This window comes from Acinonyx jubatus, chromosome D2 (genome assembly GCF_027475565.1).
Source record: "Acinonyx jubatus isolate Ajub_Pintada_27869175 chromosome D2, VMU_Ajub_asm_v1.0, whole genome shotgun sequence".
In the NCBI taxonomy this organism is placed as follows: Eukaryota; Metazoa; Chordata; class Mammalia; order Carnivora; family Felidae; genus Acinonyx; species Acinonyx jubatus.
Genome location: NC_069393.1, coordinates 38025552 through 38049921, shown reverse-complemented (window position 1 = coordinate 38049921; position 24370 = coordinate 38025552). Strand labels below are relative to the sequence as shown.

The following is a 24370-nucleotide window of genomic DNA, read 5'->3' as shown; positions in this document are numbered from 1 at the left end:
TTCTCCCTTTGCCCTGGGCAATCCCCTCAATTCTATGTGTACGCTCTTGAAGAGGAAAGGCAGTGATGAGGTCCAGGAGTACCCAGCCAATGGAGGTGTCTCTGTCAGGCCTCAGAACCCTACCCACGCATGGGGGCAGCAGGAGGGTGCACTCCTACTTGGGAAACAGAGCTGGGACCCCCAGGCTGGATCCAGGCCTCTCCTGTTTCCTAATCATACAGGACTCACAGTGACTGAGGGGCTGCTCTTTGCCAGGCACGCTTCCAGACACTTTCCAAGTATCAACATGTGATCCTTACCCTCTCTGGCGAGCTGTGATTATCATTCCCAGTCTACAGGGAATAACATCGAGGCACAGAGAGGTTTGGACAACTTGCCAGAAGGATTTAAACTACTTGGCAATCTGATTGTAAGGTCTGCACTGGACCATCATACTATATTGCTAAGATGGGACTCAAAGGTCCAGAGGAGGGGGACCACCGAGGTCACGCAGCGAGCTGAAGTGATGATAGCTATGTCCCCCGACCCTTGTTTTACATTTTTTCCAGCACACCACATTACATACACCGAAATATTTTGTGTTTCTTTTTCCTATTTACCTTCTGTGCGATTGAAAGCATCCACCTGACATTTTCATTGCCCTGGCTCCACCTGAGGGGGACTGGGGACATGGTGGGGAACGAGAGCTCCCTGGCTCAGAACGTCCTATCACAGCACCCCACGCCCCTTCCTGGATTTCTCCCCCAGCAGGGCCCTCATCCCATACTCAGACTGCATTCCCAGAAGTCTGCATTTGGCTTCTGCCCAAATCTTATCATCATTTCATTCAGAAAACAAAGCTACCCCCCTGCCCCACACCTCCACTCAGCACCTCTGAGAAGCCCTATGATTGCAAGGTTATTGGGGACCCAGGAAAGCCCCCTGTCAGGCTGAAGGAGGGAGGAGGTGGGTGGGAACCCAGGAGCCAGGCACAAAATGGGTACTCTGGTGGCTTCAGTCTTCAAGAGCTGTCTGCCCTTTAACTGTTCAGCTGGGAAGGTGCACTCCCCTCTGCCTGAGGCTGGCCTGCAGGTGCCACTGGGACAGAGAGGCTGGCAGGCGGGGCAGGCAGCTGGGAGGGAACTGGCCATGTCCCTGCTAGCTGAGGAGCTGTTGGAGGGAGGGGATGTGCCTGGATTTGGAGGCGGAGGCTCAGGAAAAAAGGGCTGACGAGCTGGTGGCCCTGGACAAGTCACCTAGGCTTCCTCGGCCTGTACCTCCTCCTCTGTACAACGGAAGTGAAACCACCTAACTCCAGGTCCTCAGGGGCCCAAAGGAGATAAGGGTGATCATTCTGGAGAGGCGGAGAGGCTGTGCTGGGATGGTGTGGGTTAAACTGTGTCCCCCACAAAGAGTGTGAAGTCCTGTTCTCCAGTACCTGTGTATATGGCCTTATTTGGAAACAGGCCTTTGCAGATGATCAAGTTAAGATGAGGTCACTGGGGTGGGCCGTACTCCCATATGACTGGCGTCTGCTTAAAAAGCAGAAATCTGGGCACGGAGACAGACATGCACGGGGGAAGTAGGCCTAGTGACAATGGCGTCATGGTGCCACGAGCTGGGAGAGAGAGGCCTGGAACAGATCCTTCCCTAGTGTCTTCCGAGGAGCGTGGCCCTGCCGACACGACACCTTGGTCTCACATCCCAGGCTTCTGGCCCCCAGTACTCATGCGACAGTGCAGTTCTGTAGCTCAAGCCGCCTAATTGGTGGCGGTACGTCAGTGATGGCATTCCTAGCGAAACAATACCCCTGGTGAGATGCTGTTAAAGCTGGAGTCACAGTGCATCCCTCCTCTCCTCAAATCCCTTCCTGCAGTGGCTCTGGCTCAGTCAGCATTATGTCCCAAAGCCATTATTATTACCCACAAGCCCCCGCGTGACCCGGTCCCCATCACCTCGCTGACCTCATTTCCTTTTAGTCTGCCTTTGGTTTACTCTGCCCCAGCCAGCCTCACTGCCATTCTGGCCGCAAGTGGCCCAGATGCACCCTCAGAGGTGCGCCAGCCGTGGTCTTCTCCAGGTAGCCGGGTTCTCGTCCCTCCCACCTCCCACAGGCCTCCTGCACTCCGGTGACCCCTTCTCGGGGAGCCTTCCTCAGCCACGCTGCCCCAAACGGCAGCCTCACCCCACACTTCCTCCCACTCTTTCCTGACTTAGCTCTCTCCTCAGCATTTATGACTGCTTATTTCTCTTGTGAACGCTGTCTCCTGACTAGAAGGCGAGCTCCATGTCAACAGTGACTTTTGTCTGTTTTGTACCTGTTGCGTTGACAGGCTCTAAAGGATGCCAGGCAGATGCGGGATCTCTGCTGTATGAATGAAACAAGAGCCCAATGCCTGAACGAATTAGTGAGTCAAGGAATGAATGAGTGAACAGGAGGGTCTGTGGTGCCCTGTTCCCCCGGCCTGCCTGGCCCAGAGATGGGGGCCCCGACCCACTGTCTGAGAGAGCACGGGCCAGCGGAGGCAGCCTGTTCAGACAGGAAGCTCAGGCCAGCTAAACAAAGGGGCTGCCGGAGGTGGTGGGGAGCTCGCCACCCAGGCCTCTAATGAATCTCCTTCCATTGATTTCTGGAGTCGCCTTTGAAGGCAAGGGACGGCCAAGGCAGCTCGAATGTCCGTGCCTCAGCAGTCCTGGGGTTTTATTGCCTCTCCCAGGACACAGCTTTGACAGGGGGCTTCCGGAAGGCCCCCGGGTTGGACTGACATAAGCTCCCTGCAGTTGCAAAGGCAATTTCCCTTCCTGCTGGAGCTGTCTGTCTGTCTGCCTGTGCAGCATACCTCCCTGTCTGGGCCCGGGGCAGCTGAATTCCACTTCCGACACACCCCAGACAAAGGCTCAAGCAGGCCCCGGGAGGATGCCCTCCGTTTTTCTCTGAGCAGAAATGAGGCTCAGACAGAGAAAGAGTTAAGGCAACGCACACATTCTGGCCCAAGGCTGGGGGGCGGGGGGGCCGGTGGAGCCGAATGCAGGCTGCCCCAGCAACTGTTGACGCCACTATGCACCCCCCCCCACCCCCCCCCCCCCGCCACTGCAGCCTGCATGGCCTGTTACCACCGACCCTTTTCCCTACAGAGTCTCTTCTTGACCACTGGGGATCATGAACTCATGCAGCATTGGAGTGAAGAGCCCCCTAGCCTCACTTCAAATGAGGAAACCGAAGCTCAGAGAGGGGCCTGGCCTTCCTCCAATCACACAGCAAGTCGGTGGGAGAGCCAGGACCAGCCTACGACTTCTGGCTTGTTCCAGAGCCCCAAGCCGTGTCTCCCAATGCTGTGTTCCCACCAAGTGTAGCGTTAAGAACTTGTTCTCCAAACGTGGAGTGCTACACGGATACGAGGGCCTGCTGTTCTAAAGGGCTCTTGTCCATCAGCTGCCTCTTTTTATGAGCCGACGGGATTCGGATATGGAGGGTCCGCCCCACTCTGTCCTCCCTCTCCCCACAGAGAGGCTGGAGGCCAGACTCTGGACCTCTCAGCTCCTTTTCTCATCCACAGTGGGTCACACACATCAGGAAGGTGGGTGGAGGCATTCAATTTGGGCTCAAACAATGGACAGTCGGGGCTGCCCGGGAGGGTTGGTGACCACCCTGTCACCTGAGGTGTGTGAGTTAAGGATGCGGAAATGCAGAGGGGAGCTCAGACTGGTAGGCTATGACTTCTGTGGCCTTTTCTGCCTTGGGGTGCTCTCATAGGTAAGAGGAGAGAAGCATGCCCCAGCACCTCAGTGTGTTTGGGGCAGCAACAGAGCAGCCCTATGAACCTTCCAGGCCCATTAGAGTTCACCGGGGAACCCTTCATCTCCTGGTGGGCTCCTTCCCTCCTCCTGACAGTCCTGAGTGAGAGGACCCTCTCAGCGGCGCCTACCCCCTTCTAGCCTCTTGCTGCCAGCCCGCAGCAGCCCAGGGAATCTGGCGGCTTTCTTCGCTCCCCAGTGTGGTCCCAGGTGTCCCCCTGCTCTGGCGGCCGGGGTGGGGGAGCAGTTGGACGTGAGCAGACAGGCCACATAGGAATGTCTGTCTGAGGAAAATCCAAAGTGGCCGCCAAGGCAGGGCAATGAGTGGGAGGCCTGATGTCGAAATCGGGATCTGTAGAGCTGAGCTTGGCAGGTGAGAACAGCACACCCCTCCACCGGAGGCCAAGTCCCCAACCGAAAGATGCTGCCTGGGAAAGAGGCTGGGGCATTGCTGTGTGACCAAGAGCAGGTCACGACCGTTTCCCCATCGAGTGTGGACATCTAGTGCGGATTAGGGGCACCGGTCTCCCTAAATCTGAACGGAAGGCCCCTAAAAGAACTGTCACAATTGAGCTGACCCCCACGGACCACCTATAAAGGACAAGATAGCTACGGCACACATAATCCTCTCGCGGCAAGCCAGTCCCAAGGTGGTGAGCCCACTAAGTCCATTCTTATAAATGTATGTGCCCTGGACCTGTAAACGTATCCTTTTTGGTAGACTTTGAGCTCCACGAGGGCAGGGATTTTGTCTATTTTGGTCACTGCTGTATCCCTGGTGGCTCTGTACCTGGCACATAGTAGGTGTTCAACAAGTATCTGTTGAATGACAGCTATTCACCAAGGTGTTACCCTATGTTGGCGGGATTTCGGCTATACTTTTGTTATAATTTCCCGTATGCCTTAAGTATTTATAAAGGATGTGTATTATTTTTGGGACTGGGAAAAGAACCCCATAAACCACTTTCTTTTTAGAATTAAATGAATCAATCTAAAGTTAAGACTTTTCACCCCAAAAGCTGCTGTGCACAGTCTTGAGAACCAATAACTCCAGAATCAAGGATAACACAACTTCACGTCACCAGTGGAGCTTCCGAGGCCCGGCTGTGGGTGGCCAGGGGCTGGCCGTGGGCAAAAGGCATTGCCAGAGAGTCACCATCTGTCCCTTTCTCTCTACACATGGCACCATGCCACCCCAGCAGTCTCTTTTCTGGACACCCAGAATAGCGTCCACATTGCTTTCTCTGCCTCTGGCCCCTTGGTCCCTCCTCTACCTGCTAAGGTATAATAAAAGGCAAATCTGACCACGTCGCTACCTTACCTAAAACCTTCCCTGGCTCTCCAGCGTTGCCAGGATCAGGTTCAAGTTAGAGCTTCCTAGACTGTTATTCAAAGCCCTGGAAGTCTCATGCACGGTCTCTGGGAAGGCCCTTTTGTTACCCTCAACCTGGGCTGCTCTTGTCGAGATGCCTGCAGCAAGTCTCTTACAGGCATTTATAAACCCTGGCTTGCCCAGCTTTACTGGAGGTAGGCAGGCTCACTGCAAAAACCCACATGCCAAACAAAGTGTTGTGCAATGACTGGGTGCCAGCCTGTAGCTGGGCGGGGAAAATTGCCACAAATCCGGGAGTGACAGAGAAGCTGAACCCTACCCTCCCACCAATCTGGGAGCCGGTCCAGGGGGACGAGGAGCCTGGATCCCTGATGGATCTGAAAGGCGGGGAAAGCCACGGGCCAGCAGCCTGAGTTGGGGTGCTCGAGGCGGGAAAAGAAGTCAGCGCAGGGATCTCAGCCTTGGGGGTGCTACGGTTTGAGGCCAAACAGCACTGCCTCTCCCCTGACTCAGTTTCCCCATTTGGGATGTAGGCAGTATTCTGGGATACATGGCAGGAAGGTACAGTCCTGGGAACCAAGCCAGTGTTTCCACTGCTCCCCCTCAGCAAGGGGAGCCCACGCCTCCCTCGGGCCCCAGACAGACCTGGGAGTGTGGTGTGTAATTGAATTTGGCCTAATTACCTAATTGCGCTGAGGAACAGCCAGTACTGACAGAGGCCTCGGGTGTCGGGGGGTAGTTGGAAACCGGGAGCCAAGTGGCAGCCTCCGGATTCCTTAGGCATTCAGGGAAGCCGTGTTAGACACCAGCACCTTCATTTTCCTTAATCTCTCAGTTGCTCGGAACCCTGGGAGGCAGGTGGCATTGTTCCCATTCGACAGGTGAGAAACTGAGGCTCAGAAGCATCTCGTGCAGGGAACACCAAATCCGAAAAAGTAGAGAGGGGATGTGAACCCACATTCCTTCGGAACCCGGGGCCTTCACAAATGCTGTTCCCTCTGTCTGAAACGCCCTTCTCTGCCCTCCTCTCTGGGAAGACCTTCGAAGTCCTTATCGCTAGGGTCATTTCCTCAAGAAAGCCTCTAAGCTGTTCTCTGTAGAACTGATCACAGTGACATCATCACTGGGGGGTGTTTATTCCAAGTCTGTCCTCTCTACCAAGCCTTGAGTTCCCAGAGGGCAGGGACCACATCCGCCTCACTCGCACGGTGTCCAGGCATCCAGCACAGGGCCTGGGATGCTGCGGTGCTCGATAAATATTTGCTGAATGAATGGCTGAAAAATCTCTAAATTCCAGGTCTTTTCCAGACATAGTGTGTCGGTTTCCTGCCATCACTGGCCTGGGTCTTTGGAATGGTGGGGGGTGGCGGGGGGGGGGGGTAGGGTCTCACCTGTAAAAAGTATTGCACCTGGGGCTGTGCCAGGTGTCCCTGAGTCACAGGGGAGCTTCACTGATTCCTACCCTCCGGGTAGGAAGGACAGGACACTCGGTGAGGCCTTGTAGTGAAGGGACAGGCCTAGGGCCACCCAGCTTGCAAACAGAGCCAGAACTGGAAGCCAGGCCTGCTCGAGTGTGGGACCTGGCCTCAACGCCCCTCACCGTGGTCCTCAAATGACAGAGAGAATGAACAAGGCTAATCTACAGAGGACAAGTGCTCAGATCCAAAGGAAAGCAGTTGGATTTCAGGTTTCGTGAAACAAGGCAAGAGACAGGTTATTAGACTTTTCCACAAAGGCATCTCCCACTGGGCTCATTTGCAAGGCAGCCCTGCTCCAGAGACGCGCCAGGCCTCCATTCATCCGGGACCCTGCGCTTGTCAAGTGTCCTTCCTCCTCCTTCTGGAAGGCATCTGCCCCGGAACCCAAGGGTGCAGGTCTGGAGTGGGACTGCCTGAGTCCAAATTCCAGCCCCATCACTTGCTGGCTACATGGCCTTGAGCAAGTCATTAGCAACTCTGAGTCTCAGTTTCCTCCCGATATTTTTGTGGAGGCGAGAGAATGCGTGTGCAGTGTTTTGTTCTGTGTCTGGAACATGTAAGGACTCAGTACAAGTGAACTCTTTAGTTGGTTAGGAGGAGAAAATGATAGCATTAGAGGTTTGGCATGGGATTATCGATAATGGTAGTATTAGCAGTGATAGGAGCTGTTGTGGGAGTAATAGTAACGAAAACACAGACACTTAACTACACCTATTCCTTATTATTGCATACTTCCTGTTCTCCAAAAGGGCACTGTCTGCCTGCTTCTCCTTTCCTGTCCAACTTACAGTGTCCTCCTCCCTGACCCAGCTTTCCTCCTCTCATGGCTGAGTTTTGGGTGGGAAGGGTGCTATCCTATCCACCCACCTGTTTTGTCTGTTACTGGGAGATGGCAAACGGATACAGGGTTTTCACTACACGCAGGCACAGCTTCCCCCGCATCGTCCCCTCTAATCCTCAACACCTCAACACAAACGACTCTAGCAGGGAGGTATATGGTTAGCTCCGTGTCCTGACGCCACAGCTGAGGCTCAGAGAGGTCATGCCAGTTACCTAAAGTGACCCAGCTTGAAAGCAAGGAGAGCAGGACGTAAGCCCAGGGTGGCCGACCTCCATGTTGGATACTTAACCACATGGGTGATTTCTATGCCTCACGGTGGCCCGTCTTCTCACCCCCAGCCCCACTCAGGAGCTCCTCAGAAGCACCCTTCCCTGCTGACATGGCCTGAGCCCTCTTTCTGTACTCAGGGAAGGTGATCCAGTCCCACAAACTCTGCAGACTGACCCTTTCCCCTCCCACGAGTCATGGGTCCATCTGTCCCAGTCCTGGTCCCCAACGATTTAAGTCCCATGTCTCCACTGGCCACCCGAGAGCCAGCCGTCAGTCACAGACAGACTGGCCAGCACTGCGTCTTCAATAAGGGGTGGCTCCATGTTAAAAACCTAAGGAGATTTCTCACAGGACTGGAGAAGGCTGCGGTTCTGGGCTTGTGTCTCACACGGCCTCAGGCGGCCCCCCATGCAGCAGCTGCCCCACTGGGGGCGCTGGGTTCTCTGGTCCCCAGACCCACTCTGTATCATGCATCTGGATGCCAATGCTTTTTGTACGACTCCTGGCTGTGTGGACATATGAGTGTGATATGGAGCCGAGGCAGCCTTTTCCGCACAAGGAGGAGGCCTAGGACCAGACCCTGAAGCCCAGCCTTGGCCAAACAAAGGGCACAAGTGCCTCAGGGGAAACAGACCCGATCTGTGGGGTCACCTGCCCACTCCCTGAGCTTTACAGGGGCCAGTACCTTTCTCCTCCTCTTTCTTTTTCTTATGAGGGAGGAGAAGAACCAGACAAGGGAGGCCTGTCCCCAGGGGCTGGGCATGAGAGGATCTTCCCCTGGAGACTGACAAGGGGCCAAGGGGCTGGTGCTTCCACAGCGGCTGGGCTGGCGGCCAACCGCAGGGGCATCTGGCCGCACTTCCCAGACGCTCGGCTTCCCCATGGACCCCAACAGCAGGCCAGTTCCCATCTGTCCCTGGGGTGGGGGGACGGGTTCCATTTTCTCCCTTCCAAGCCCTTTCGCATGCATACACGCAGCCCCTTGCCTCCTTGCCTCCCGGCCTCCCAGCAGACGCTTAATTGGGAGGAAGTGAGTCTAAACATCTGGGGCACACATCTGAGAGTGGGGAGCCTGGAGGAAATGGGAATACAGGCAATTATGTCACTTCCTTGGCGGAGGGTACGTAGAAGGGGGGGCAACCCGACACAGCAGCGGACGTGTCTGGGGGCGCAGCATGGGGCTGGGCTGGGGCAGGACCTGGGGGGTGCACCTGTGGATGGTGAGCCTGGGGCCTACAAGCAAACGTTGCTGGTGACTCCTGGGCAGGGCTGAGCTGCAGCCCTCGGGCCCAGTGGCGCTTGGAGCTGCGGTCCCAAGGGGAAAGGGGAGACAAAGGAAATGAAGGAGAGAGGGAGAGGGAGGGACAGGGAGGAAAGGAGAGGGGAGAAAGACAGGGAGAGTGGGAGAAAGGAGGGAGGGAGGGAAGTGGAAGGGAGGTGGGGGAGACAAAGGGAGAGGGAGAGAGGGGAAGAGGGCGAGAAAGGACAGAGGCAGAGGACTGTTTTGCTCAGCTTAGAGGGAGGCCTCAGGCATCCGGGAAATGGAGCCTCCCCAAAGGGTGCTCCGAGGAGGCAGGGAGCCCCAGTTCTGATCTCTTCCCAGCCACTGCCCATCTGTGTGACCCTGGGCATGAATTTCACAGTCTGGGCCTCAGTTTCCCCAACTGGAAAAGAGGACAGAATGCCTCCTCATAGGCTGTTTTAAGAGTCAAGGTGCTCACCTACGTGAAGCAATGGCAGAGCACAGTCTATCTCTGAACCGTCCGATCCCATCTGGGTTGGGAGCTGCCTGCCTGCCTGCCGGAAGTGGCTGGCCCCAGTGGGTTCCACATCACCCCATCTCAGCTTCACCCTCTGCTGATGCGGGTCTATTGACCTTGTCTTTTTCCTGAGCATGGAGGGTCTGTAAACTCCTCGAGGGTACAATTTCCAGGGTTACTCAAGTGCTAATCACACAGTCTGCATATAATAGGGGCCCATGCCCTTTGTTGAAGGGGTGAATTTCGTTTTATCCTTTGCACCCGAGTTTCTGTTGTCATAATTATGTGCCTGTTTGAAAGGCGGACTCCTAATTTCACTCCTCCCTCCCAATAACTTCTGTTTCCTGTCAGAAGACAATAGTAGTCTTCATCCCAGACAGGTGAGACTGGGTCCTTTGGAATTCCCTACAGGAGTCCAGCCCCAGGCAGTGTTTCCCACCTGGCCAGCCTCAACAAGCCAGAAAATGTACCCAGGAATATAAAGAAGCAACTGTTAACAGCTCTTCAAGGAAAGTCATTGGCCAGAGTTTCCAAGCTCTGAGGTGCGTTCCTCTCTGGATGCAGGAAGAGCGAGGGCGGCAGGTCTGGCCAAGGTGCCCATGCTTCCTTCCAGCCACTGCCCGGCCACTACCTTGTCCCCAGTGAGGTGGGAATCACCACCTTGCAGAGTCTCCCACTGCAAGACACAAACACCTGGTTGCCTGGGCAGCACCTTGCCAGGGTGATGTGATCCAGATGGTCCCCCGAGAGGCAGCTGGGTTGCCATGGAAACAGAACTGCTGCCGCTCCAGCCAGGAGACCCGGATTCTAGATCTGCTGGACCCCAGGCTTGGAGAAGTGAAGCGATTTGCGTAAAGTCACATAGCAAGCAGGGTTCGGAGCCTGTGCTGCAATGCGAGACTTAATCTGAATGATTATGTACAGAGCCCTTCTGAGATGCCGGCTTGTGTTAAGTAGTTTGTGCTGAACATTTCAGGAGATGTGGCCAGGGCAGGGGGGGGTCACATGTGGCATGGGAGTGATGGAACTGGGCTGAGCCTCGGTCAGCCTGATCCTGATGCCTAAGCTTAAACCCCTGCTCCATGCCGCCCCTACTCTGGTGTCCAGATCTCGGTTCTGCATGTCCTGAGACCTGTCCTATCCCAGCAGCTAGCTGGCCTTGACTTGAGGGTGGCTGAAAATGTGGAGGCAAGGAGACCTAGGGGCTTACAAGGCCAAGACTCACAATTTTTAAGGTCTGGCCTCTCCTGAGCCCTAGCTCTGCTGTGCACGCTTACCTGGCCAGCTGATGACGGGCAGGAGGGCAGGGTCTGTTGGCCAAGAACTTCCTCCCTGAGTGTGCTTGCCAGATAGGCCCTGGGGACCAGCCAAGGGGTCACTCACAAAGAACCCGATCCCGAGAGAAAAGGCATGACCAGGGAAGGGTAGAGGGGCAAGTACTTGGAGTTGCGGCAGGGCCCTGGTCCACCCTTCCTTCCCTTTCTCTTGCTTCTTTCCTTCGTCTCTTCAGTCTCAACGAACCAAACATCCATCCACTTAGAGCCATCTATCTAATGTCTCTCGCTTTGTTAGAAAAGATTTAGGTGACTTTGGGCAAGTGGATACATCTCTTTGTGCCTCAGGTTTCCAGTCTACAAAATGGGTTGGGTCCTTGTGAGGATCAGTGCGGATATTCATAACATACCCAGCACAGTGGCTGGCATGAAGCAGACACTCAACAAACAGTACTCTGAAGGTTGCTTTCTCTCTTGACAGAATTTTGGGAGGGGCTGCTGGGAAAAAAGAGGCTCTCAAACTTCCCCAGCCCAAGGTACAGACCAAGCTCTGCTGGTAGTGACTGGCCTCCCTCAGCCAGCCCTCTACGCTCCACTCCTGCAGGCAGCCTGCCTTCCCCTCTGGGGCTCAGCCTCCTCTCCCTGGGGGGAAGGAGGACATGCTCTTGACCCCACGTGAACCTCTCCTGGAGCCTCAGGAAGGAACTGTCACCCTACTCACCTCTTACCCCTTCAGAGGTGGGTATGGTTTGCATTTATCTCGGCCCTCTCTACACACACAGGTTCTGGATTCTCCAGACACAGCGTCAGGCACAGGCTTTTGTGTTTACCTCCAGGTAGAAGAGGCCTCCTAAGACCATCTGAATGCCACCATGTTGGAATAAAATTGCTAACACGCGGTATACCGGGTCCTGTTCTGAGCACTGTATGGATGGTCGCTCACTTAATGCCTACGACGGAGGCATTATTGTCATCAACTGAGGCAACCATGGCATGGAGCAGCCAAGTGACTTCTTCCCAGGTCACAGAGCTGGTGAATGGGAAGGCTGGGTGGGACACACATCCAGGCAGGTTGCTCTGGAGTCCATGCTTTTAGTCACTACTCCTCCCTGGGAATGGTTTTTGGGAACAATATTTCAAATCGGGGCTGACCAGGACATTTCGATTAAAACAGCTGACAGGTACAGAATGCTGGCTATGTGCTGGGTTCTCTGCCACTCACCATCCGTGGGACTCTGAGTGTTGAATAAGCTCAAAGATAGGAGGGTGCTCAACCTACCGACAAGGACAGATCATTGTCATATACTTAATACCTCTCCCTGCAAGCAATTCAGGTGATCTTGACACGTTCTTGTGAGTCATTAACATGATTTCATTTCAACCTGTTCATAGAGAGTACGGGGCAGCCTGTGGCTTCAGGATCAGATATTCTTGTTTGAGCCACAATTCTGGCTCTTTTGAGCCAAAGGGCCTTGATCACATTACGCAATCTCCCCCAGCCCCGGTTTCCTCATCTGTAAAATGGGTAGACGTGGGTCTGGGATCATCATGTGGGGTAAGTGGGTTCGTGGCTGCTACACACAGCGAGTGCTCCGGTACCAGGAAGATGCTGACCATGTGCTGGCCATCATCGTGACTGAAAGGGGCTGTAAATCAGATTTTTTTGGCCAATCCAGATGCCCTGCCCTGTAAATCTAAAAAGGCAAGGCAGACAGTCCCGGCACCGGCACCATTGTTAATTCCCACCTGTCTGTCTGTCTAACAGAAGGTATTTATAAGGCTGTGGCTGGCAAAGCTTGCTTCAGAAGTCCCACTACCACCATCACCACCTCGCCTGCTTTCTGCCAAGCTCCCGCTCCATTTCACTCTCACGCCCGCGGATCCCTTGAAATCCCTCCTCTGTTAGTGGGAATGCTAAGCTCCATCTTAAAACTAAAGCTCTGGCTTCCTTAATCCTCTTACCTGGCTCTTTCCTCTGCAGAATTAATTGCTGCCGATGGCTTTATTAACTTCTCGGGCAGCCATGGCATCCTCGGGGCACCCTGGGGCAGCGGGGGTTGTTTTGGCAGGATCCCTGTCCCGAACGTGCCTTTGGGCTGGGGCGGCATGTGGCTGTGGGGTGACAGCCTTGGTGCCTGGAGGGCAGTAACTGTGTTCCTGCATCTCCCAAGAGGCTGTGCCCACCCCTCGGGGGGCACACGCAGAGAAGCAGGGATGCGCTGGCCAGAGCACTGGTCCCACTTCTCCTGCTGAGGCCACCTCCCCCCCGCCCACTTCCTCAGAGCTGCAGTCCCCTCCTCTTTAAATGGGGATAAGCCCGCCCTGAGGATCTCACGGGGCTGGACAAGGGAGGCTGTGTAAAGGGCTGTGTTTGTGTGTAGGATTACTGTCATTTCTCACCCACAGAATGGGAGCATTCATTGATTTCAAATCTCGAGAGCAGAGACTTTGTGTGGTGCATTTATATATGTGTGTAGCCCCCGTGCTTGGCACAGAGTGGGACTGGACAAGATGATAATCATTCCCTGTCCTGAAGATTCCAGTTTACTATTTTTTCTTTCGAGAGGTGTTCTCATGCCCACGACTCCATCATTCATCCTGTAGCCACGAAGGTAGAGAAAAGATGAGAACTCTTTGGACTATGGAAGAAACGGACTTGGGAGGGGCCCAGAGGTTGGGGGGGGGCGTGCCCAGGCCCCCTGTGGCCTCGGGCAGCAGGACTATCCTCTTCGACAGGAGCACCCTCAGGTGTGGACTAGGACATGTGGCCTCTGCGATGCCTTAGGTGGTCACGGGACCCAATGAGAAAACCACCTACCACGTCAGATCTCTTCCCACTTTTAGGGTGTTGCTATTTCAAGGAAGGGACTCCCAATTTTCTAAACCCCCACCTGTCTTTTTAACTGGCAGAGAGCTGGCCCAGGCTGTAGCTATGGACAGGACACCTGTGGCTCCACCCAGACAAGGGGCAGGGGCTCTATCGTCCTGATTTTGACAGTTAGTTTCTGAATGTGGCGAGGAGGAAGGCCAGTCTGCCAGTTAGGGCGGCAAAGGAGATGTAAAGTTTCCTCTTGCCATCTCCAACTTGACGTCAAAATAAGTGAGCAACCATATGAAGGATGCGACTGTCTTAGGAACAAGACTGGAATATGGCAGGGATGAGGCGGACGGGATGCAAACAATGGAAAGGGGGAAAGTGCCCTGCTCCGGCCCTGTGGGTGCCTCGTCACACACCCTCTGTTTACTGTGTGCCCCGACTCTGCCGGGCGTCATCGCCACGGTGAGGGCTGGAGGGTGTCCCCTGACCCCGACCCCACGCAGCCCTCCACCAATAATGGCTGCCGGAGGCAGAGTAAATACTTCCTCGTCCTTGCCTCTCAGGCTGAGGGGCGCTTTCTCCTGTCTCCCAGAGCTCCCTGGCAGGCAGTCACAGCAGGAACCGTGCTTCACGACACCTTGTCACTGAACTCCTTCCCCTCCCTCTCTTTCCCTGCTTCTCCACCGGTGTTTTCTGGGATTCTCTTCAATAAACCTTTTGAGCCAGAATGTTCGATTTGCAGTTTGCATCAGGGAGAACCCAAACTCAGACACACATCATTTGGTTGAGGAACCTCCGGCAGCCTTGCCTTCCCCTTGGAGGAGCCTCATCCATCCCTCCCTTCCCCTCCCAGAGCCCTGCCCCAGTCATGTGGCCTGAGGGTGTGCAGTCCCAGCTGGGGCTCTGGACTGGGGCCGTGAGGGTCCAGGTGGAAGCAGCCCCCTCCTGAGAGGGCTCCGTATGCTGCCTGTCAGGGTCCTGGCCCCCAACCCCCCGCTCCGCCCCCTCCGCCTCCCCGCCCTGCATGAGTTGATGCCCTCAGCCTTCTGCCCCCCTCTCGTGCTGGACAGGCCTGTTAAGCAGATCAGCACCAGCTGGGCCTCAGGCAGCTGTGTCCTTGCACACCCAGGCTCGGTCGGGGAGCCAGCAATGAGCTAATCCCGCAGAAGAGAGGGAGACAGGAAGAATAGCCTCCCGAAAGACAAGCAGAGGCCTGCCCCCCGGGGCTCCTGGGGAACCAGTGGAGACAAGGGCACTCTCATCTCGCTCCACCCCTGCCAACGCCAGCCAAACGCCAAAGGAACCAACAATGCCCATCGCTGCTTCTGCTTCCAAACGGAAATCTGTGCTCCCCGCAGAAAATGTGGGAAATCAGTGTCACCCGCCCCTCCCCACCCCTCCAGACAGATCCATTATTTATAAGTTGACATTTCGGTATCTTCTTTTCTGTTTTCTGTTTCCCGTGCACCTGGCTGAGGTCACACTGAACTTACCATTTTGTGTTACCCTCCTAAAAATTAATGTTCTATCCCCAAGCACTTCCACATAGTAATTCTTGGGAGACCTGGTTTTTAATGACCGTGGAGTGGCCATCGAAATACCCAGATCTCTTTTCCGGGGCATTGGAGCTGTTTCCAAATCGGTCCTCTCCCATTCTTCCATGGCACTGCCCCGCTCCTCACTGTTCACTCGGGACACCCCAGGGACCATCGTGCTACCCCTCCCCCCCCATTCCTTAGCCTGGGAACGCTGTGTCCACAAACTCTGTCACGTGGACTCCTCCCCACTGTTCTCTTTCTCCAAGAGCAGAGTGAGGCCACCCGATCCCAGGCCCCAGCCCTCAGGGAGCTGGGGGAGGGGAGGAGAGCCAGGGGCCACTGGCCCAGGACGACCTACCCCACCTGCTCCCTCAGGGTCACTCGGAAGGGGGACAGCTCCCTGTGCTCCAGATCTGACCATCTGGAGGTCCGATCCCTGCTTCCAGCACCACAAGTCATACGGCCTGGGTCTGTTTCTCCCCTGTCAGAGCCTTCGTTTCCTCCTCTATAAAGTGGACACGCTGATAAGGGCCCCAGTGGCCTCTCCTACGGCAGTGAATCAGCAGGAGGTGAGCGAGCCTTGTGAACAGGTTTCATCCATTAAACAGGGCTGACCATGAGTCGGTTCCCAGGGGCCTGGTGATGAAATCCAGAGCCCTTTCCTGAGCGGGACCTGCCCTGGAGTGCAGGAGGAAGGAAGCCAAATCCCTCCCCCACACCCCAGCTCTGCTGAGCTCAGATGTGGGGGTGGGGCTGGTGTCCAGGAGGAAGTCTGTCCCCAGCCTTGACAAGGCGCCCAGCCTGGCAGCCTGGCATTTCAAGGGCAAGGGCCCGCCTGCCCTGCTGTTTCTGGGGAAGCCGGCAAGCGTTAACAAATCCCCTGCAATTTGCACCCACCAATCCCGCCTGCTCACTGGGCGGCCGCAAGCCATTTTTCACGCAGAGCTGCGCACAGCTTTGTCTTAGAGAGACAGATCTGGCAGGGTGTCCCTGAATGAGGCCATTTGTCCTCCCTGGTGACGGTGATGGGAAGGTGGCTGCGTGCTCTGGGGTGGGCAGAGGCAGAGGGGGGTGGAGACAGGTCCTGGGGGAGGTGTGAAGGTAGAGACAGAAGCAGAGCCTCTAAGAGAGACCAGGAATGTCCCCACCCCCAGGAGGTCTGAGAGCCCCCATTCAGCCAGGTGGGAGCAAGAAGGATTGTTTTCAAAGACAGAGGGAAATAGTTTATGAGCCTCCTTCTCCTGCTTAAGAGTCCTGGATACAAGTGGTGAAATGACCTGGCTGGCCTCTGATGCCTGTCCCATCCCAACCCTGTGATGGCGGTACGGTGTGCCATGGCTGGGGCCCCCCGGTCGGGGTCTGTGTCTGAGTCCCAGGGCTGCTATACAAGTCGCTACAGAAGGTCTCTTGGGATTGAGAGCTCCAGAGAAGGACCGAGCCCCTCCCGCATGGACCACAGACTGCCAACCTTCCTGATTCTTCACCTTTCAGGCTGGCTGGGGGCCCGGGGCATGTTTCAGTCCCCTTCCCACGAATGTCTCCTCTGGGGGCTGTCAGCACATCAGAGAAGTGGGACCAAGTGGGTGTTTGTCGACACCCCCTCTGCTTGGGTCTCCACGCCAGGACCCGGGCTCAGGCTGCTGCGTTGGGGTGTGAGCGTGTGCTTAGAACAGAGGTCAGAAACACACATGTCCACAGGGTCTGATGGGTTTCCAAATTTGGGAAATGCTTTGGGCATAAGACAATGGGGGAAACACAGAACCCATTTGGGGGGTCAGCCACCACCCTGACTGTCATGGGTTGTGGGCCCAAGGTTCCCATTCAAAGGAAGACAGGCATTTGACTTGATGGTACAATCTCCCCAAGAGCAAATGTTGGCAACTAATAAGCATTTTTAAAAACCACCAAACATCGGAGCTCAGAAGTCTGCGGGCCACATCCAGCCCACAGGCGGGTGATTGGCAACCGCCCTCTGCTGTCCCTGAGGAAGGCTGGCCTCTTCCTGGGAGTTGTCAGGGGCGGCCTCTTCTGGCCCTCTCCTGAGTTCTCGGGTCTTTTCTCCAAAGCCTTTTGGTCACCTCTCCCAGGACGCCCATACCTGCTGTTCTCTGTGGGTTTCCCCTCTGCCAGCAGCTTAGAGCCTTTCATCTCCCAGACAAGAGCCCAGAGCCATCACCCACCCTCTGCGGGTGGACAGGAGGGGCGTGAGGCCAGGCAGAGGGCACCGCAGGCAGGGGCAGGTCCCCTTCCATTCTCTGGGCCCTGGCTCCCCCCCCCCCCCCCCCCCCCCGGCTTCCCTTGGGTTCTGGGGTCAGCTGAGGGGACACAGAGTCATTGAGGCCGGGGACAGCGGCCGAGGCACGCAGAGGGCTCTCGGGGACCTTGAGACATGGCGACCGCCTGCTGCTCGGTGCCGACACAGCCAGCAGGCGTGGGCCCGATCGGTGCCGCCCGAGGAGGCTGACATTTCCGCGCCGCCTGCCAAGTTGCTGAGGGCTGGCACGCGGCGGCGGGTGGGGGCAGGGGGGCCGCTGCGGCCTCTCGGGGGGCCGAGGGGAGGCAGGAGGCAGGTGACCTTCCGCACGGAGGCAGAGGAGGGGCGGGGAGCCCCCGGGGAGCCCCCCCCCCCCCCCGCCCCAGGACCTTCCCCCCCGAGGAGGCCTCGGGCCGTCGTGCCCGCGTGCGCGTGCTCCGGCGTGCGAGCGCACAGGCTAAAGGCTGCACCAGAACAAAGAGCTGGGGGCTGGGTATCTGAGGGGCCCACGTGGAGACGCCTGACTTGGCGGTTTGCTGCAGTGTCTGCTCTGCGCTCACGCTCCGTCTCTGTCTCTCCCACACACACACACACACACACACACACACACACACACATGCGCGCACACGCACACGCACCCGCCATGCGGCGCTGCCCCCGGGCCCCAGCTCCTGCTCCCGAGCCCGGCAACGCCGGCGCGCACAGCCCAGCCCAGCCCAGCCCAGCCCAGCCCAGCGCACCGCCATCCCTCCTGACAAAGCAGCGCTCCTCGCGGCATGATCTCATCCCCACCGGCCCTAGGCCGGCCCCAGCTTGGCCTCCTGACAAGAGAGACAGACACGGAGATGGGGCGGGAGGGGGGCGGGAGGGGGGAGAGGGGAGGCGCACACAGACAGGCACCCAGCCCCCCTGACTCACACACACGCGCGCACACAGGCATGTGCCCCCACAGACCCCCCCCCCCCGCGTTCACCACCACACATAGGCACACACACACAGACAAGCTCACCACCCCACACAGGCACGCAGACACATATCCCCGACACACACACACACACACACACATGCTCACTACCACAGACACATACATACACAGACATGCACAGACATACACACATCACATAGGGAGAAAGCCTGAGGGGCACCAGGGAAGGGAGGCAGAGACCCTCAGAAAGAAAGGGGAGGGAGGGACTAGGAGGGTGAAAACCGCGAGAGCAGGTCAGACACAATGGGAGGTTGGACAGAGTCAGGGAGGAGGGCCAGAGGTAGCGTGGGCTGGCTGTCGGACTCTATGGACAGAGCATGTTCTAGAACTGCGGCAGCCCGGCTGTGGCTAGTGTGGCCACCGCACCCACACCTGAGGCCCCAGAGACCCTCAGCGCCGCACCCAGAAGTGGGATTACAACAGGTCACACGCAGTCCCCGGAACCTCAGGGAAATGGAGCAGTGAGAAACAACCTTGCTGGGGCAGAAAAAAGCCTTGGAGAGGTAGGGAGCCATGTCAGGGGGAAAAAGGCAGACAGGAGCAGAGAAGGAGGACTGGAAAGTAATATTTATTTGGCACAGGGGTGCCAGGTGTCGGCGGGGCCCTCGCTTAATCCTCATAGGCATCCTGACAGGCAAGGCCACAGCTCTGGGAGGTGGGCAACACAGTGAAGACGGGGGCCAGTGTCGGAGCCGCCCCTGGAACTCGGGGTCACTGCTCAGCTCCCCATGGCTTCCGTACCTCCCATGGTCCTGCCCCTGCCCCTGGCCGACCCTGCATTCTACCACAGCTTGAAGCCTTCGCCCTCACACTGGTGGCCTGCCTTCCCGGAGGAAGGACCAACCAGGGGCATGGCTGGGAACCCGAGTCCTGAGGGCCACATTTCTCGAGGAGGTGGGGGTGAGCTGTGAGAGTGGTTAGTCATGGCTGTCGGTGCCGACAGGGGTTTGCCTCCCAAGAAGGGAATTCGAGTGGTAGCAAAGCTACAGGGACTGCCGGGCCTCCGTGTTCTCAGTTGCAGAATGGGTATATGCTGAGGCCTCGCCTCAGGGGCCTACGGTATATCATACGACTTAGCAGACGCAGGGCCTGGGAAAAGGCTCAATACACTGTGAAGAGCTGTGCACAGCCGGGAGTGCAAACAGAGGGCAGAACAAAGCCCTTGTTTCAGGAGAAGCGAGGCTGGAAGATGCCGCTTAGCAAGGGCAGGGCCACGCTAGAGAGACTTGAACGAAGGAAAGGCCTCTCCCAGATGGAGTAGCCTCCCAGATCCTGCCCAGGAGCACAGGGGCCTCCAAAGTCTAGGTCCAGAGTCAGCTGTGGTGGAGTGGGCAGAGACTGGGCCTGGAGTCAGGAGGCCACGGGTTGAAGTCCCAGCTCTATCACCGACGAGCTGTGGGACAACAGGTAAGTCACAAACCTCTCTGAGCTCCATTTCCTCATCCTTAAATACAGACAAAGCTGAGGATTGCAGCAAAGCACAAGAGAGCACCCAGCACGTACCGGCAGGGCCATGAGAGACCCCCGAGGGAAGGGCTGCACAGGGACCTGGGCCTCTCCTCCCCAAGGAGGGAGCAGCTGGGGCTTCTGGGACAGCCCGCTCTCTTGTTTTCCTCCTATCCCTCTGTCCACGCTATCCTTGACTTGGTTTTGCCACTTACACACCCTCTGGGTTTATCCCCTTCTCTCTACTCCACAGGAAGTGGAACCTTCCTGGTCCAGCCACCATCATCCTGATGTCCCCAGCAATCTGCCAACCGGCTCCCTGCATCTACACTGTCCCCCTCCCCTGTGCAATCTGTTCTTCCTTGGTAGCCGGAGCCATCTTTGCAAAAGGAGAATTTAGCCATGTTCTCATCACTCGTAGTACAAAAACCACAACCCTTCAAGACAGGCCGCTTGTGTCTAACTGCTGCTGACTCCTGCCTCTGAGCTCTGGAACCACTGCCCTTGTTTTAGTTCTGCCAAAAAGCCGTGCTTCCTTCTACCTCAGGACCTTTCCTCAGACTGTCCCCTTTACCTGGGAAGAAGCTCTTCCTCTTTTCCTTTACCTATTCAACACTTCTCAATCTTCAGGTCCCAGGGAAGCCTCCGCCCACCCCCGAGTGGTCTCATAGCATCCCTGACTTTTCCTTGATGGAATTTAGCTCAGCTGGAATTTACATACATGCATATGCACACCCACCCACATACACCTGTGGTTATATGATGTTTTTTCTTTTCTCATAGGCAACGGGTCAGGAAAACCAGAGCCAACCACCTGATTTCATAAATGAGGTTTTATTGGAACTAGCCATACCCACTTGTTTAAATACTGTCTACACTTGCTTTTGTATAGCCCGCAAGGCCGGAGCTCCTTACTGTCCGGCTCTTCACGGAAGTCTGCTGACCTCTGCTCTAAACTGTAAGTTTCCCGAGGTGGGACCATGTCTGTTGCGTTCCTCGTCGGAACCCATACCTGGCCAGGTGCCCGCACAGAGCAGGAGCTTCATAGAGATATGGATATAAATGTTTCTTGGATAAGGAGCAATTTTTACCTTGTCAAAATTGTATTGACTTGAGTTATTATTAAAACTGCAGAGTCCATCAGGAATAGACGTCACTTATGAGATTCCAAGACCATTTTCTGGCAAGCAGTTCAATACAACAGCGATATCCCAGCACAGGCTGGCACGTCAAGGATCTTAGAGTAGCGACTGGCTAACCATAATTTCACACACCCTGTAAAAGACCTATCGTCTGTGTGCACGGTCTGCAGACATACATGGAGAGGAGCATGAACCCGCATCTGAGAGAGGATAGGTTGAGCAGACTTACGAAAATACATCGTGAGAAGTCTTTTAAACGTTTTCGTTAAGGCTGTTTCTATATATACTCCAAAGAACTGATTGACGAATTCAGAGAAAACGTCTGTTTTATTATCATACAAAGGAAATAATGGATTTTTTTTTCTTTTCCAATGAATTGCTCCAACATAAAAAAGGTTAACAACATCTAGACGCTGTGTTTGTCGATGCACACGTGTTTCTAGAACTTACGACGACCCCTGCAGGGTAAGTCTCATTATCATTCCTGCCTTCCCGAGGAGATAAACTGAGGCTCGGAGGCCACACACTCAGCAAGTGACAGGGCTGGGTTGTCCCAGTTCTGTCGGGTGTTAAAGCTTACACAGCACCCCCAACCTTACGCACGATGCTGAGGATGGTGTGAGATATAAAACTGTATCTTTGGTGTGGTTAAAGCCCTCGCACAGAATGCTGCTAGAACCTTCTGTGGCCTCTGTTTAATATAGGGGCAGGAGGTCCCAAGCAATGGCAAAGTTGCAGTGGCTAATACTATGCGGAGCAGGCTTTAGAACCCTGCATGCACTGACTCACTTTCATTTTGTGTTTTAAGTACAAATGTTCTGAATGAATACGGTGGAGTGTCAGGGTCAAGAATGCTGACTCGAGTATAGGTGTAGGCCTCAGCCCCAGCTCTGGCACTTTCCAGCTGTGTGACCTGAGGAACCTCTCCAGCTTCTCTGAGCCTCAGTTTCCTGCTCTGTAAAATGGGGATGATCCCAGTGCTTATGCCAAGGGGTCATCAAAATGAGATGGTGCATGTCTCCCTTTAGCCTGTTGGGGTGTGGTGTGCCTTGGGACCCTCACGGGCCCTGATGCACCCCCACAGGTAAGCATACTGCCTGAGAGGAGGGGCGGAGCCTCAGCCATGGGCTGCCCAGCCTGGTGGACAAGCTGCTGGTCCCTGGAGGCTCACGCCACATCTGGACGAACCAAGGCACCCGCTGACAGGGGTGGCATGCAGCCCTGAGTTAGAATCTGGTTATACTCCCACCGCCCAGTGACGTCCGTGGAACCCCCAGCGGTCACCTACCCGCAGACTTCGGAGTGAACTTGTCTCGATTCGCAGCGCACACTGCCAGCAGTCTGTAACCGAGGTCCAGGTCGAACCCTTGCTGTGCTGCCACCCGACTGACCACCTGCGAGCAAGAGGCAGAGGAAGGGCAGAGTGAGTCCCTGCTGGCGCCCGGCTTCCGAGCCCAGAGTGGCACGTGTGTCCGTTTAACAGGTGAGGCAGGTGAGGTGCGCAGGCTAAGGCAGGTCCCCAAGATCAGGCAGAGCTGGGACTCAGATTGTGCGCCTTGCTCACTCAGCAAGCATTGATGAGCACCTCCTCCGTGCCAGGCCCAGGGATCCTGGCCCCTGCCCTCAGGGGTTTCCGGTCGGCTGGTGGGCCTGACCCCAAAGCCCAGGCCCTACAGCTTTCAAGGACTCGATTCGGCCACATTCCAGAAGGCGGCTGGGGGTACTGTACCACCGTGTTTTGGGTGGCTGCAGGCCAGGCCTCTCTTCCCCTACAGCAGTTCCTCAAACTCCCTTCTGAGTCCCGGCCCTCGGGAAGTCTTCTGGCACCTCTTCCCATCCCCTCCCTGAGCGCCTGCACCCCCCCCCATCGTGGATGCTCACTGCCCTCACTACTCTAGGCATGGCCCTCACCCAGCAGCTTTGGTTCAGCCCGAGTCAAGATCTGTGCTCGAGGATAAGCACTGGACACGCTGCTCACGGAGCTTCAGCTTCGACAGACCGCTAAGGCTTTTCCAGATGCACACGCCTATGCTCCCCAGTGCTCCGCTCTGGGCCAGGTGACCTGCAGCCTCTCAGACCCCAGCCCAGAGCCTGCAGGACCCTCATGCTCAGCCTGGGGTCTGTACCCGGCGCCATGCACCTGCTCAGCACGTGGGAGGCTCCCATAAGCATGTTGATGGAAGCTTGCTAATGGCTGTGTGTTTGGAGCCCGGAGGTCCCTTCTTTCTCCTTGAGAACCTCCAAAGTACGGGTCGGAAGGGGGACAGGTGAGGGGCTAGAAGGGCTGACAGTCCCTGGGGGCAGTGTGGGATGGGGTGCTCCTGGGGGACCCACGGACGGCTCTGCAGGCTCACACCCATCAGGCTTCATGCCTTCCCCACCCGTTCCCAGGTGTCCTGCCATTGCCAGACCGGCTCCCTCCTGCCCGCCTTCCTCATTAACAGCAGCAAAATTAGGTTTACTTATTAAGAAGGAAGGACCTTGGAAGATGGGAGTCGGTGCAGGCTAAGCAGCTGGGGCGGTTATGGCTGAGTGGGAAAGGAGTGCTCCCAGATGTGGGAGCTCGTTCTTTTGAGAAAGAGAAGACTCCGTCACCGACAGCAAGCCGTTAGAGACCACCTGCCCCGGAGGCAGGTGCTCAGAGGGCCTCCGGCTGCCATGGGTTTTGGCCCAGCCTCTGTAACCACTGGGATAGCTCTTCATTATCTGCTTTATATTTAAGGGTTCGTTACAAGGGGTCTAGGGCTAAAAAGGTTGGGAAAACAGCTAATCTAGGCCAACCCTCTCATTTAAAAACTATGGATACTTAAGGCCTGGACAGACTGCCCATGGTGAACCAGGGAGGAGCCAGCGGACTCCCCCTTCCCAGGATACCCACAGCCTCTTGGAATGGGGCCCTGTCTCCCTGCACCCCTCCACCTCCTGGGAAGTCCCAGGGCAAGGAGGAAAAAGGACTTCTCAGGTTTGAATGTTTGCTCAGCTTCTCTGCTGCAAACAGAAGTCCCTGACACAGAAGCCTTCTGTTCCCCCGGGCCTCTTTTCCACAGTCTCTATTTGCCCCTGACTGTGGTTCTTGCCGCACCTCCTGTCCCTACACACACCCCATGATCCAGAGGCTCTGGGCCACCTCTGGGCAGGGCATCCTCACTGTTAGGCTCACCGTCCACTCAGCAAAACCAAGGCCACTTATTCTCTGTGGCCTGTTGAACATTTCAGGTCTGGAGACAGGCACTCTCTACAGTGGGTCGGGAAGGGTCACTTCAGCTTAGATGTTGACTATGGTGCCCTTTTCTTTGGTGGAACCTTGGAGTGGATGTGAGTGAGCAGTTTGTTTCGACGAGTGCATCAGTGAGGCTGCTGTTTGTGGGAAATGTTGACAAGGGCAAATAGTGTAATGAGAATATGGTCTCCCTGGTAAGAGGAGCCAAGTAAAAGCTTTGTACGCAGCAAAGTGCCA

At 56.1% G+C, this 24370-nt stretch overlaps 1 protein-coding gene across 8 annotated transcripts in view; it reads right to left on the bottom strand.

The window, feature by feature from the left end:
- Positions 1 to 24370, bottom strand: part of ZMIZ1 (zinc finger MIZ-type containing 1) — a 229593-nt gene that overhangs the window by 69913 nt on the left and 135310 nt on the right. For all 8 annotated transcript variants that reach the window (XM_053206993.1, XM_053206990.1, XM_053206994.1 and 5 more), the window contains one exon: positions 22202 to 22307. In XM_053206993.1, the coding sequence (XP_053062968.1) occupies positions 22202 to 22307 (106 nt within the window). The remainder of the gene's footprint in view (positions 1 to 22201; positions 22308 to 24370) is intronic.